General features: G+C 54.7%; 1 protein-coding gene across 1 annotated transcript; it reads right to left on the reverse strand.

Annotated features, from left to right (window-relative positions):
* Positions 1-6,613: 6,613 nt before the first annotated feature.
* Positions 6,614-13,663, reverse strand: MYCL (MYCL proto-oncogene, bHLH transcription factor). Its single transcript, XM_084609706.1, has 3 exons — positions 13,572-13,663; positions 12,513-13,042; positions 6,614-9,280 (listed from the first exon to the last, which is right to left on the reverse strand). Exons 2-3 carry the CDS (start codon positions 13,024-13,026, stop codon positions 8,718-8,720), a joined length of 1,077 nt encoding a protein of 358 aa, XP_084465832.1. The 5' UTR covers positions 13,027-13,042; positions 13,572-13,663; the 3' UTR covers positions 6,614-8,717.
* Between the last annotated feature and the right edge of the window lie 202 nt (positions 13,664-13,865).

Below are 13,865 nucleotides of genomic sequence, written 5' to 3' on the forward strand. Positions count from 1 at the left end.
CATCCCTAGAGACCAGCGCCCGACCGCACCCCGGGGAACCATCCCCCGGACACGTCCCATCCCTAGAGACCAGCGCCCGACCGCACCCCGGGTAACCATCCCCCGGACACGTCCCATCCCTAGAGACCAGCGCCCGACCGCACCCCGGGGAACCATCCCCCAGACACGTCCCATCCCTAGACCCAGCGCCCGACCGCACCCCGGGGAACCATCCCCCGGACACGTCCCATCCCTAGACCCAGCGCCCGACCGCACCCCGGGTAACCATCCCCCGGACACGTCCCATCCCTAGAGACCAGCGCCCGACCGCACCCCGGGTAACCATCCCCCGGACACGTCCCATCCCTAGAGACCAGCGCCCGACCACACCCCGGGTAACCATCCCCCGGACACGTCCCATCCCTAGAGACCAGCGCCCGACCGCACCCCGGGGAACCGTCCCCCGGACACGTCCCATCCCTAGACCCAGCGCCCGACCGCACCCCGGGGAACCGTCCCCCGGACACGTCCCATCCCTAGACCCAGCGCCCGACCGCACCCCGGGGAACCGTCCCCCAGACACGTCCCATCCCTAGAGACCAGCGCCCGACCACACCCCGGGTAACCGTCCCCCGGACACGTCCCATCCCTAGACCCAGCGCCCGACCGCACCCCGGGGAACCGTCCCCCAGACACGTCCCATCCCTAGACCCAGCGCCCGACCGCACCCCGGGGAACCGTCCCCCAGACACGTCCCATCCCTAGACCCAGCGCCCGACCGCACCCCGGGTAACCGTCCCCCAGACACGTCCCATCCCGAGACCCAGCGCCCGACCGCACCCCGGGGAACCATCCCCCGGACACGTCGCATCCCTAGACCCAGCGCCCGACCGCACCCCGGGGAACCATCCCCCGGACACGTCCCATCCCTAGAGACCAGCGCCCGACCGCACCCCGGGGAACCATCCCCCGGACACGTCCCATCCCTAGACCCAGCGCCCGACCGCACCCCGGGTAACCATCCCCCAGACACGTCCCATCCCTAGACCCAGCGCCCGACCGCACCCCGGGTAACCATCCCCCGGACACGTCCCATCCCTAGAGACCAGCGCCCGACCGCACCCCGGGTAACCGTCCCCCGGACACGTCCCATCCCTAGACCCAGCGCCCGACCGCACCCCGGGTAACCATCCCCCGGACACGTCCCATCCCTAGACCCAGCGCCCGACCGCACCCCGGGTAACCATCCCCCGGACACGTCCCATCCCTAGACCCAGCGCCCGACCGCACCCCGGGGAACCATCCCCCAGACACGTCCCATCCCTAGACCCAGCGCCCGACCGCACCCCGGGGAACCGTCCCCCGGACACGTCCCATCCCTAGACCCAGCGCCCGACCGCACCCCGGGTAACCATCCCCCGGACACGTCCCATCCCTAGACCCAGCGCCCGACCGCACCCCGGGGAACCATCCCCCGGACACGTCCCATCCCTAGACCCAGCGCCCGACCGCACCCCGGGGAACCGTCCCCCGGACACGTCCCATCCCTAGACCCAGCGCCCGACCGCACCCCGGGGAACCGTCCCCCGGACACGTCCCATCCCTAGAGACCAGCGCCCGACCGCACCCCGGGTAACCGTCCCCCGGACACGTCCCATCCCTAGACCCAGCACCCGACCGCACCCCGGGGAACCGTCCCCCAGACACGTCCCATCCCTAGACCCAGCGCCCGACCGCACCCCGGGGAACCGTCCCCCAGACACGTCCCATCCCTAGAGACCAGCGCCCGACCGCACCCCGGGTAACCGTCCCCCGGACACGTCGCATCCCTAGAGACCAGCGCCCGACCGCACCCCGGGTAAACATCCCCCGGACACGTCCCATCCCTAGAGACCAGCGCCCGACCGCACCCCGGGGAACCGTCCCCCAGACACGTCCCATCCCTAGACCCAGCGCCCGACCGCACCCCGGGGAACCGTCCCCCGGACACGTCCCATCCCTAGACCCAGCACCCGACCGCACCCCGGGTAACCATCCCCCGGACACGTCCCATCCCTAGAGACCAGCGCCCGACCGCACCCCGGGGAACCATCCCCCGGACACGTCCCATCCCTAGACCCAGCGCCCGACCGCACCCCGGGGAACCGTCCCCCGGACACGTCCCATCCCTAGACCCAGCGCCCGACCGCACCCCGGGGAACCATCCCCCGGACACGTCCCATCCCTAGACCCAGCGCCCGACCGCACCCCGGGGAACCATCCCCCGGACACGTCCCATCCCTAGACCCAGCGCCCGACCGCACCCCGGGGAACCGTCCCCCAGACACGTCCCATCCCTAGACCCAGCGCCCGACCGCACCCCGGGTAACCGTCCCCCGGACACGTCCCATCCCTAGAGACCAGCGCCCGACCGCACCCCGGGGAACCATCCCCCGGACACGTCCCATCCCTAGACCCAGCGCCCGACCGCACCCCGGGTAACCGTCCCCCGGACACGTCCCATCCCTAGAGACCAGCGCCCGACCGCACCCCGGGTAACCGTCCCCCGGACACGTCCCATCCCTAGACCCAGCGCCCGACCGCACCCCGGGGAACCATCCCCCAGACACGTCCCATCCCGAGACCCAGCGCCCGACCGCACCCCGGGTAACCGTCCCCCAGACACGTCCCATCCCTAGAGACCAGCGCCCGACCGCACCCCGGGTAACCGTCCCCCGGACACGTCCCATCCCTAGAGACCAGCGCCCGACCGCACCCCGGGTAACCGTCCCCCAGACACGTCCCATCCCTAGAGACCAGCGCCCGACCGCACCCCGGGGAACCGTCCCCCGGACACGTCCCATCCCTAGACCCAGCGCCCGACCGCACCCCGGGTAACCGTCCCCCAGACACGTCCCATCCCTAGACCCAGCGCCCGACCGCACCCCGGGTAACCATCCCCCGGACACGTCCCATCCCTAGAGACCAGCGCCCGACCGCACCCCGGGTAACCGTCCCCCGGACACGTCCCATCCCTAGACCCAGCGCCCGACCGCACCCCGGGGAACCATCCCCCAGACATGTCCCATCCCTAGAGACCAGCGCCCGGGCCGGAGCATGACCTTTCCCCCTGGCAGTGAGAGCAGGAAGCCCCTACAGGGGTCTCCCTTTAGGCTAAGTTATGGGGCTGGGGGGGGGGGGGCCACTGGCAGTCTAGCACCAGGGAAGCAGAGAGGTAGAAGGGAAGGTGAGAAGCGGACTGGGGGGGGAGTGGGAGAATGTTACCATAGCAACAGAGGAAATGTTACCCTGGTGACTGAGTGCAGGCCCTACAGAGGGATAAAGAGCTAAAGCTGCAACACAGGCAACAGGGAGAGATGGGGAGCAGGCAACTGTTACTGTAGCAACAGAGAGAAGAAGGAAAAGAAAGATGGGGAGACTGTTACCAGGGAAACAGTAGGAGGAGACTGTTACCAAGGTAACAGAGGGGGTTCTGTGACTTCTACTGCAGCAACAGATATGGAAGAGGAAGCAGAAATGGCTCTTATCCTAGCAACATACATCTTTTGGCATAGCAACAGGGAAAGCAAGGGGCAGCAAGGAGACGTGTCATTGGAGGAGATGAGATTATAGCAGGTTTGCCACACTGTCACAAACTTTACCAACCCAGGCGCAAACCTCCACACGCCACCCTTCAGCATGATAAGCATGGAAAAAAACATGATTCTTTACTCACCCAGAACAAATTACTCACCCTGTACAAGAAGAATTTTGCAAGAGTGTAGTAAACCAGTTACAGCTGCAGAGAAAAGCATGGTCCAGGGAATGGTAGAATACATGCAATATGAATTGGGGTGACCCCCTGAAAGGCTTGGTGTTAACAGGACAATGTGAACTTAAAAATTTGGCTTTTGTCTGTAACAGTTTACTATTATTACAGTTAACACCCAAGAGTCTGATTGCTGAAGGAGATTATAGGGGGAAATATGCTCTCCCTTTGTTTCTTATGGGCTTTTGGCAGCACTGTGTGTATAGTCAGTTTCCATATTTACCTTCTAATGTCAGTTGCCATGGGTCCTTCTTGTAGTAATACTAGGAAAAGCATTTTTAAGGGTAGGAAGCTGTACTTGAAAACTGACAAAAATGGCAGGAAGATTCAGGGACAGGTCTAACATCTACATTTACTTTTAAACTTGGTTTTGAAATTGACTAGATTTCAAATTGACTGATCCCAGAACAACTTGTAACTTCCAAACACAAACAGCTCGTTTGTTTCATTTAAATCTCTTTCATGCCTTCTGTCATTAAGCCTCTGCCCCCCCCAAAAAAAACCCCCAGAAACCCCTTTAAAAACCTCTCTGTAGGTAATTTTAACAGAGCAAAACACCATCCTTATACAAATAGTCTGGCATCTTTAATGTGTACACAGAAAGCTTCATTCAAGAGACCCACTCATCCATGCACACTTTATTTGGTTTGTCTGCTCTGAGTAGATGTCAGGTTTAGTTAATCCTGATGTATTTTTAACCTGTGCTTCCAGTGGGTCTATTTCAAACATGATGCTTACTCCACTAACCATCCTCTTCAACAGTGGGTTGTGATTTGATGTCTGAGTGTTTTATGCAACCCTAATATTTTTGTAATATGCTCAGACTTATCCCTAGCCAGATCTAGCTCAGCTGTTCTCCCTCTAAACAGGCATATAATGAATTTCTACATCTCTACAGGCTTTTGCACTTTGGTTTAAAAGTTATCCTGACCCCACTGCTGTGGTCTTACAGTGCTGTCTCATCTAATTACGGTCCAGTACTTTTGTAGCCTTCCGAGCAGTGGTGCTGAAATCATTTTTATACTGGGGGTGCTGAAGGCAGAAACCATGTATTTGGCTTGTTACTTCTACTTCAAGCCAGAATGTGCGACAGTACCCCCCAGCACCCTTAGTTCCAGCACTTATGCTTCCAAGCCAACTCAGTGCACAACTTTACAGAGATGATGTCTCCAGAAGTTGGTTTTTGCCTGTGTACGATCCAACCGCTAAACTGAACTAAATGGAGTCTCTGGGTGAGATTTGCAAAAGCATTTAAAACCCCAGATCCTCAAAGGTATTTAGGCTCCTAACTGCCACTGAAATCAATCAGAGTTAGGTGCCTAAATGGCTTAGCAGCACAAGTCCCCATTGACTTTCAATTAAACTTGTGCTAACTCACAAAGATTCATGTAAAAATCCCACCTTCCATCTTTTTCTTGTCATGCTCTGGGACAAGCAGACTCTGTATGAATAAGAGGATCAGCTCAACCCACTACTGCTTCATTGAAGAGTGCATCTTGATTATCACTACAAACGTTTTTTTCTCCTGCTGATAATAGCTCATCTAAATTAATTAGCCTCTTATAGTTTTATGGCAACTTTCACCTTCTCTGTACGTATGTGTGTGTGTATATATACACACACACACACACACACACACTTCTTACTATATGTTCAGTTCTATGCATCTGATGAAGTGGGCTGAAGCCCACAAAAGCTTATGCTCTAATAAATTTATTAGTCTCTAAAGTGCCACAAGTACTCCTTTTTGCATCTATTCCTTCCCACGCTGCCCCTTGGAACACTCCTGTAGAAATAAATCTAGACACTTTGAACCTATATTATTTACCATAGTGTTTTGTGGAGAGGTGAGAGCAAGGGATTAGGAGTCAGAACACCCGAGTTTGACTCCCAGTTTTGCTATGTAACCATTAGCAAGTCATGGCAGAGTACGGAAAGTTGAACTCTGGTGTCTGTACAATGCTTTGACCTCATCTGCTGCAACACACAATAGAAGTGTAAAACATGACAGCTATTTCAGGAACCAAAAGGAGCATTTTAAGCTCTTGATTGATTAATCATTCTTTAAAAGACTTCCTTCATTCAGACAACTAAACCTCTCTTGAAATGGCATTTTGGCCCCATTCTAGACTCTGCCTTAGCAGTAACATGATGCCTGCGCTCCATTGCATTTAGTACAGGATTTTGCCTCCAGGAGTTAAAACCAATAACCTGGGATTGTTCATGAGTAATAAACATGCTTCAAATTAAGGTAAAAAAATATTTCAAACTCTGCATATGGGGATGTAGGGAATTCTTTAGTAGCCCCTAAAGGGAAGTCTCACCCCCCTCCCACCCCAGCAAGCAATTTCATTCCCCATCTGAGCTTTCCTCTAGTTACTCACTGACAATTCATCATCATATTCATCTTGATGACCTTCAGGGGCAGTGAATTCCACATGCTGACTGTTCTGTAGTGCCATTAGAAGAGTTTAAAATTACATTGAGTCCCTCATTAGAGGAACTCAGCTCTCAGCCCCTCTTCCTCAATAAAACCACTTAAAGAGAAATTACTCCAGGTGATGTTTCCCAGGACCTTCTGCTGTAGCCATTCCACATTTTAAATTTTGTGAGACTGTCCACACAAAGGGAGCTGGGTCACAGCAGCCCTCCTTAGCTTTGTGCATTGCTTATAGCTCATCTCAACCGCTCATGCAATAACAATCCCACTGTTCCCTTCTCCGGGGCCCCGAGAAGACTCAACGCTGGGCAAGTAAGTTAGTTAGGGCAGCTGCAAGTGGCAGTTACCCCCCCTAGAACAACTCTATGGAAGAAGCCAATCCAGTCTGTCTTTGTAACTTATTTATTTATGAAGTGTGAGGTAATGAAGAAAGTGCTAAATCCGACCACAGTGTTAACTCTAAAGTTTCTCAATAGGTCAGTTAGGAGCCAGACAGCTCACTGGCTGCTCTGTGCATCTCTGCTGCAAAGTAGAGGGTCAGCCCCACCAGTGTCAAGGGAGACGAAGGCCACTGGTCCTACTCCTCTCCCCCCAGTCCCTGAGTCAACTGGTTAGTATTCACATCAGAGGGAGACTTGTGGGGAGGAGAGAAGGCAACACTTGGCCAGCTGAACAAATGCTATTTCAGGGAGTATAGCTGCAGGTCAGCAAACAAAAAAGAGGTTAAGGTCTGATCAGATCCCTCCAAAGAGGTGGCGCCTACCCACCTAGTAAAGACAAAGCAACTCCAGGCAGCAATTAGATCAGCCCTTGCTGTCAGTCCTGGGCTACACCTGGGATCTTCGGCAGCACAGCTCCTAAGAGCCTGCTTTTGGGGAATATGTGAAAGTCAGGCAAACAGGATAATTTTCACCCTCATTGCAAGAGAGAGAGAAACCCCATTCAATAGCCCATTGTACTGCTTGAGGAGCTGGGCCCCAGCTAACATCATCCCAGGAGGAATCTCTCACTTAAATTCCAAACAGTAAATCAGAACATAGGATTTAGGAACAGTAAATCAGAACATGTCCCCCTTCTTGGACTCCCCTAGAAAGGCATCAGGAACACTCCCTGTCCCCCAAACACATACTCTCCACGCTGCAGCAGGGACAATGCACACACTCCCCCCCCCAAAAAAGGTTTACAAAAGAGACAAATCTTTAACAATACTCTTCCAAAAAGTTGTACAAAAATACAGTATTAAAAAAAAAAAAGGTCCTCCAGGACAAGACTCAGGCAGTTACAACAGCAGCTTCTAGAACACAAACCTCAAGCCGAGCTACTGTGTAAAGTGGTAAGAAAGTGAGGTATAGCCCACGTCAAGCTGGTCTTGGTTCTTCTCCAGTGATAGGAGTTTATCCATGCATCCACCCACCCCTGGGAGAAAAAGGGTCTTTAACAGCAGCCCTGGCCCCAACCCACCTCTAGGCAGTCCCTAACTGTCACTGCTTCTAGAGAGATGGACCCAAACTGGACCACTGGATTGCAACCCCCTTGCATTCTGGATCTGAACACCCTGGCCTAGATTCTCTCTACCCAGGTGCAGTGGAGTGGGAGCCACTTGAGAATGTAATGACTTCTTCTGGAGGGGGATGTGTTGGGCACATGTTCTCAGTCCCCCCTGATGTAGAATAGGATGTGGGATGTTGTGCCAGCTAGTGATTGGGGAGGCGGACCAGTACAGACACCGAGGGTGGGTTAGGGAAGGGATGGTGGAAGAGTACCGCAGCAGGGGAACCGGTGCTGGGGTTGGGTTGAATGACAGGAGTGGAATCAAACTTACTAGGTGCATGGCAGCAACGGCCATGTTAGTGATCCACCCAAAATTGTGTGTATGAAAGTAAATTCACAGAATAGTTGGATTCAGTGAGAGGTCTTATCTGTCTGAAGGAGGATCCTGCCATCTCTAGGTTAGGGTTGTCCACTCGGGCCCTTATTTTGGAAAATGGCCTCAATTTTTGAGTGCCCAATTTCAGGCATCTGAGGCCTGAAGTTCAGAGGCACCTCCTGTACGCCTCAGCAGGCATTGTTCCACATCTCTGTTCAGATGCTCAGCATCTCTGGAAGTCAGGGCCCAGGTGCTTCAAGCTGGACACCCTCAAAATGAGACACCCAAAACTCAATAGTCACTTTTGAAAATTTCAGCCCAAGGGTCTTGCAAAATCCAGTGTCTACATTACTCCGGTGCCAACATACCAGCATCCCCAAAGGCTAAGAGTTAACTCAGCCCACAGCTGGCAACTCCCTGCTCTGTTAAAGGAGGAACCCAAGACCAGACGTGGATAAGGGAGACAAAGAACCCACCCCCCGCACACACAGTTTAAATTTCCTAGAACGCAAGCCATATTTGTGTGCGCTGGCTGCAGTGCATTCTGGGATATGTAGTTTGGAGGTTTCACAATAACCAAAAATGTGCAAATCAATATTGGAAAGGTGTCGAGTTTTTGGTAGCTAACGTCCCTTGAGATGGGCGATTCGTTTCAGCAGCTGATGCTGTCTCAACTTCAGCTGCCTTTTCTCTGCAGCCATCCTCCTCTCTGCACTAACTAGCGACTGCAGGTACTCTGAAGCTTTGCTCAGGATCACCACTTTGGGGGTTTTGGGACAGTTAGCCAGACCGGGGACCTGATCCCTCAGTGCCAGGAAGCGTGAGCGCAGATCGTTTCGCCGCTTGCGTTCTAAGTAGTTGTGGTTTTTCCTCTTGGCCATGTCCTCGCTATCTGAGCTCGGGGCGCTCCCGGTTTTCAGCAGGCAAGGCTCAGGCGATGAACTCTCTGTGGCTTGCTCTGGGCTGCTCAGGGGCTCCTCCTTGATCTCCTTCTCCGAGGCCTCCTCCTGGGAGCAGGCGTCTGGTGGAGAGCGGGCGGCATAGTTGTGCTGTTGCTGATGGATGGAGATGTGGAAGTGTTTCATGCAGGGGTCCAGGGGGTCGGCTCGCACCGTGATGGTGACCGGCTTCCTCATGCTGAGCGATTGTCTCTTCTCTACTGTCACCACATCAATCTCTTCACCCTCTGTTCAAAACAGACGCAAGCAAAACAACCCATCACTTGGAATCATTCAACTATTCCCTTCAGCTACCCCTTGGCCCAGCCTCTTAGAATAGTGCAGCGACATGCCCAAGGAAGAGACCATGGTGCAGCACCATGCCTGGTGCATGGATCTCCAGTACCTTTTTATGTTCTGGAGATTAGGTTAAACTTATCAGGAAGAGGATCATATTGCATGGATCCCGCCGTGCATTGGACAAAACAATTCTGCTCCCAGAAGGATGATTGAAATGGTCGATCCCACATCACCTAATCCCAGTCATAGGACTGAGATCTCTCCTTAGCTTCAGGCTCTGTGTCCCAGGAAATGGGATGTGGATTTTTTTTTACTGTTTCCCTTACACACTATGGGCAACACTCATTAAGAGCAAAGACCCAACAGGCAAGAAATTCCTGCACCCCCAGCTCCCACTGCTACACCAGTCCTCACCTCCCCCAGCAGAAAGGAGGGGAGCAAGAGCCTTAGTGGCTGGGGACAGAGTTGAAGATCTTCCCCCCCCCCCCCCCCCCCCGCTCCTGCTTGTCAGGCTCTTTCATGGCCCATTGGAATTGTAAATGAGGGATCTGGGGGCTGAGTTGCCCTTTGTTCCTGTTCACTGCAGCTTCACACTTTAGTGACTTTTTGTTACTTTTCACAAGTTATAAATCCTATTCATCCCCCACCCTGGTATTCCCCCCCTCCAGCTGAATGGCGAGAGGAGGGGAAAAGAAGATGGAGAGAGACAATCCTCCCCTCTTACACAGTGGGGAGGGGGGACATTTTGCCATCAGCTCAATGAACCTCTAAGCCATCCACCATTTAACATTCCTCCCCTCACCACCTCTAAACATGTTCAACCTTAAAGAAAGGGTTGGAGGGGAAAGGTTATCAAAGCTGTAAACAGAGGAACAGACCCAACTCTTTAAAACTCCACTCTAGCCATCCATGAATTACAGCAGCTACTATAAATTCACTCCCCGCCACTTCCCAAAGTCACTTGGTCTTTCCCAAAGAGATTGTGAAGCTCAAAAGAAAGCACATATCCCTTGCGCATGGCATTCCAACTGGCTTAGTAATACATTGCATTAGCAATGCCTTTCACTCGGTCAAAACACTTCACTGAGATGGGTATTGCCTTCATTTCACAGTTGGGGAAACGGAGGCAGAGCTGTTTAATATACTTGCCCACGGGTCACGCAGCTCATCAGGGAATAAGACCCTCGACACAGAGTGAAGCTCTAGCCTAGCAGATAGTGGAGGTCTGTCTTTTTGCATTTTGCCAATACTCATCATGCCAACAGATTATTGTTAAATCAGAGGAGAGGCACCCAGGGCTCTTGACTCCCAATCCTCCGCTCTACGCATTAGACCGCATCGTCTCCCATGTGCCCCTAATGCTAGAGAGATTATCCTTCAGAGGTCTTGCACCACTTGGTGATCAGCAGTCTAGAATTTGCTACTGTGGTTTTATTGTTTTAGAACACACACATCCCCACCCCTCCTGATATTCAATGCTATTTCCTGGTTGCTTTGTATGGTGCACTTTTTATGCCCTTCTTTTGTCACAAACTTCCATTGTGTAGACAATAGTATCATTTCTCCATTAATAAAAATCTGACGGGCTGGGCCCCACCTCCCAGCCAGGTGGCCATTGGCTGCCTCAGCAGGCAGTTGGAATGTTGCTACTGCAAAGCTTCCCACCCCTCATTGGCCAATGCCTGAGTCACTCACTGAGGGCCCCCCTCATTGTTTGCTACAATCTGTTGCTTTTTGTTCTGGGACCATGTGGACAGGAGCATGTGCTCAAGGGCCCTGGATTCAGATCAGGTAAAGAGCAGGTCAGCAAAGTAGCAAGATGAAAGTAGAAATAATGAATTCAGTCGTCCGTCCATCCCCCCCACTAATTGAGATTAAGCCCTTTAGAGCCCGCAGCCTCCTTACTATCTCCATCATCCTAATGTAATTAAATCTTAGTCCTAAAGGTGCTTCTTGGCCCAGCTATCCTCATCCCTGGAATGAGTCATAACCAAATTACTCATCCCTGATTCATCAGTCAGACTAGTATTAGGGTCAAGATAATGAGGTGTCTAGCCCTGCACCCCCAAGATTGTGTCAGCACTTCCACCATACCCCCTTCGTTTCAGAGGGCAGTCATTTAAATCTTGCCCCGAGTTTAGGTGTATTGAAATCACACCACCACCAACTGTTCATTTCTAGAAGGAGCAGAAAAAAATTGCTGATTTGGGAGGATTTTTGCCTACCATTAAGCAACAAATTTAAGACAAGGGCTTTTTTTAAAAAAAAAAAAAAAATTAAAGAATTGCATGCATGAAACTTCCACCCCTACAGATCAAGGTTCAGACTTAGTTTTGGTGGCTTGACACACCATTCCCTTTATCACTTTTCACCTTCAAGCCTCAGTCTAGTATTTAGACCAGTTTTCCTAGATTGGGAGACTGGACAGGGCCAAGGAGACAGGACCCTTTTGCAGAGGCAGCGCTAGGGTGCTACGAAGAATTAGGAGATGCATCTAGTCGCTTGCCTCCCCCCACATACCAGTACGCGGGGTGACCCCAGAGACGTGAACAATTGTTTTGTGACGGCCAAAGCCCACAAACAGATTTTGCCTTTTGACCTAGGAGGCCCTCAGAGACAGACTTTCCTTGCCAGGCTGCAAAGGGGAGCGGCCTGATCAGCTGAAACCTAGTCATGGGAGAACACCTCAGGCTGGGTGCTCCAAATCAAGCCGAAAGAACAGCAATATGGCTGCGATGGAAAGCATTGCAACAGGATCTAAAGCGAGCTGCAAACTTCCCCAGGCAGCGAGCTTCCAGGCTCAGAGCGCGTTCCCCAGCGCTGTCTCGCAGCAGGAGGGAAAGATTTTTTTTTTTTTAAAGCAGCAGAAATCTGGAATCCGGGGTCCCTCCAGGGCCACCCCCTCCCTGCAAAGGGCAGGGGTTTCCCCAGCAAAAATCCTAGCAGGAAAGAGACGGTTCAGCTTCCCTTTGTTCTTGTCCGTGGGCTTTACGCTAGCTTGGAGTCCCCACAAAAAGGGGGCTGGGCTTCCAGAGCGCCGGTCCCAGACTGTTTACCAACACCCGTGTGTGAACGGGAGAGCGGTTTTGCAATGCTGGAGAAAGCGGGAAGTTCACTGGGAACAGCCCACACCCTGATTTGGAGCAAGGGAACGCGTGGGTTGTTCTGCTACTCCCTTACCAGAATCACAGCGCCTCTCGGCCCCGGGGGCGGCGGCGGCGGGGGGGGGTTTGTTCTCGGCCAAGGGGCAGGGGAAGACGGCAGCAGGATCCACGCACTCGCTCACCGAGTTGTTGAACCCGAACTCCTGGGCAAAGGAGGGCTTGGGCGGATTAACCCTTTGCGTGCCCGTGGAGAGTTTCTCGGTCATAACTTTCTCCAGTCTCTCCCGGGCGGAGAAGCCACTCCACATGCAATCCTGGAGGACGAAGGCGCTCAGGTTCCCGAAGATCTCCCCGGTGCCGATCAGATACTCCGGCTCCTCCCCGGCCAGGCAGCAGTGGGAGAGCCAGTCTGACCTCTCCTCTGCCCCGGGGCAACAGGCTTTCCCCGCCGCGCTGCACAGGGGCGACGTGGGGGGAGTGGGCACCAGCTCGAATTTCTTCCAGATGTCTTCGCTGGGGGCGGTGGATCGGTAGAAATCCTCCTCCGAGTCGTGGTCGTAGAAGTAATGCTGGTAAGAGTCGAACTCCATCTCGGGAGCGGGACGCCTGGGGATCCCAAAGCGCAGGGTCAGCATCATGCAGGCAAGGGTACGCTCCTAACCCCCGGGGGGGGGGTAAGCCCCCGCCCCAAGCCAGGCAGGGAAACACCCCAACATCAGCCACTGTCGCGTGGCCACCCCCCAATCTGTAATGACGGGGCGTTCGCGGCATCTTCCCGTGTGTCATCACGTCCCCATTGAAGGCAGCCACCAAGGGGGTCCCAATCCCCCACCCACCGGGGAGCTGACCGCGCCCACAAGAGACCCCAAAGCCCTAAACCGGAGTCACCCCCCCCATGGAGACCACTGCGCACCCCCACGCGCGGAGCTGCTCCCACCCCCCCGCCGCCCAGCGGCCCCCCACGCACGTGGGGCGGGTAAGTGACAAGCAGGTCGGTCCCTGCTGCCCGGCTTGGAGCAAGGCAGAGGCGCTGTGGGCGGGGGGGGGCCGCGCTGCCTCCAAGTTTCCCAGGGTCCCCAAACTACAGCCCCTGAGCGGGGGGGCCCCAGCCCCAGGACCCACCCCCTGGAGTCACCTTTCCCCAGCGGCGGCTCGCGCTGGCTGCAGCCTGCACCCCCGGGGCCGCCTCCCGCAATCGCAGCGGCCGAGCTGGGACGCGGGTGCATTGTTCCCCCACCGCCTTATATCCCGTCTGCAGCGGCTGGCCCCGCCACCGGCCAGCGGACCCCCAACCAGGGGGCTGGGATTTGCATAATGGGCGGGGCGCGCCCGTGTAAATCACCGCGGCGCGCCGCCCAGCTCAGCTGTTCCGGCGGCAGCTCCCTCCTGGCCCCGGCCGCGGCACGGCGGAGCAGCCGACTGCCCCAAG

The sequence above is a fragment of the Lepidochelys olivacea genome (assembly GCF_965140295.1).
Source record: "Lepidochelys olivacea isolate rLepOli2 genome assembly, chromosome: 19".
Classification (NCBI taxonomy): domain Eukaryota; kingdom Metazoa; phylum Chordata; order Testudines; family Cheloniidae; genus Lepidochelys; species Lepidochelys olivacea.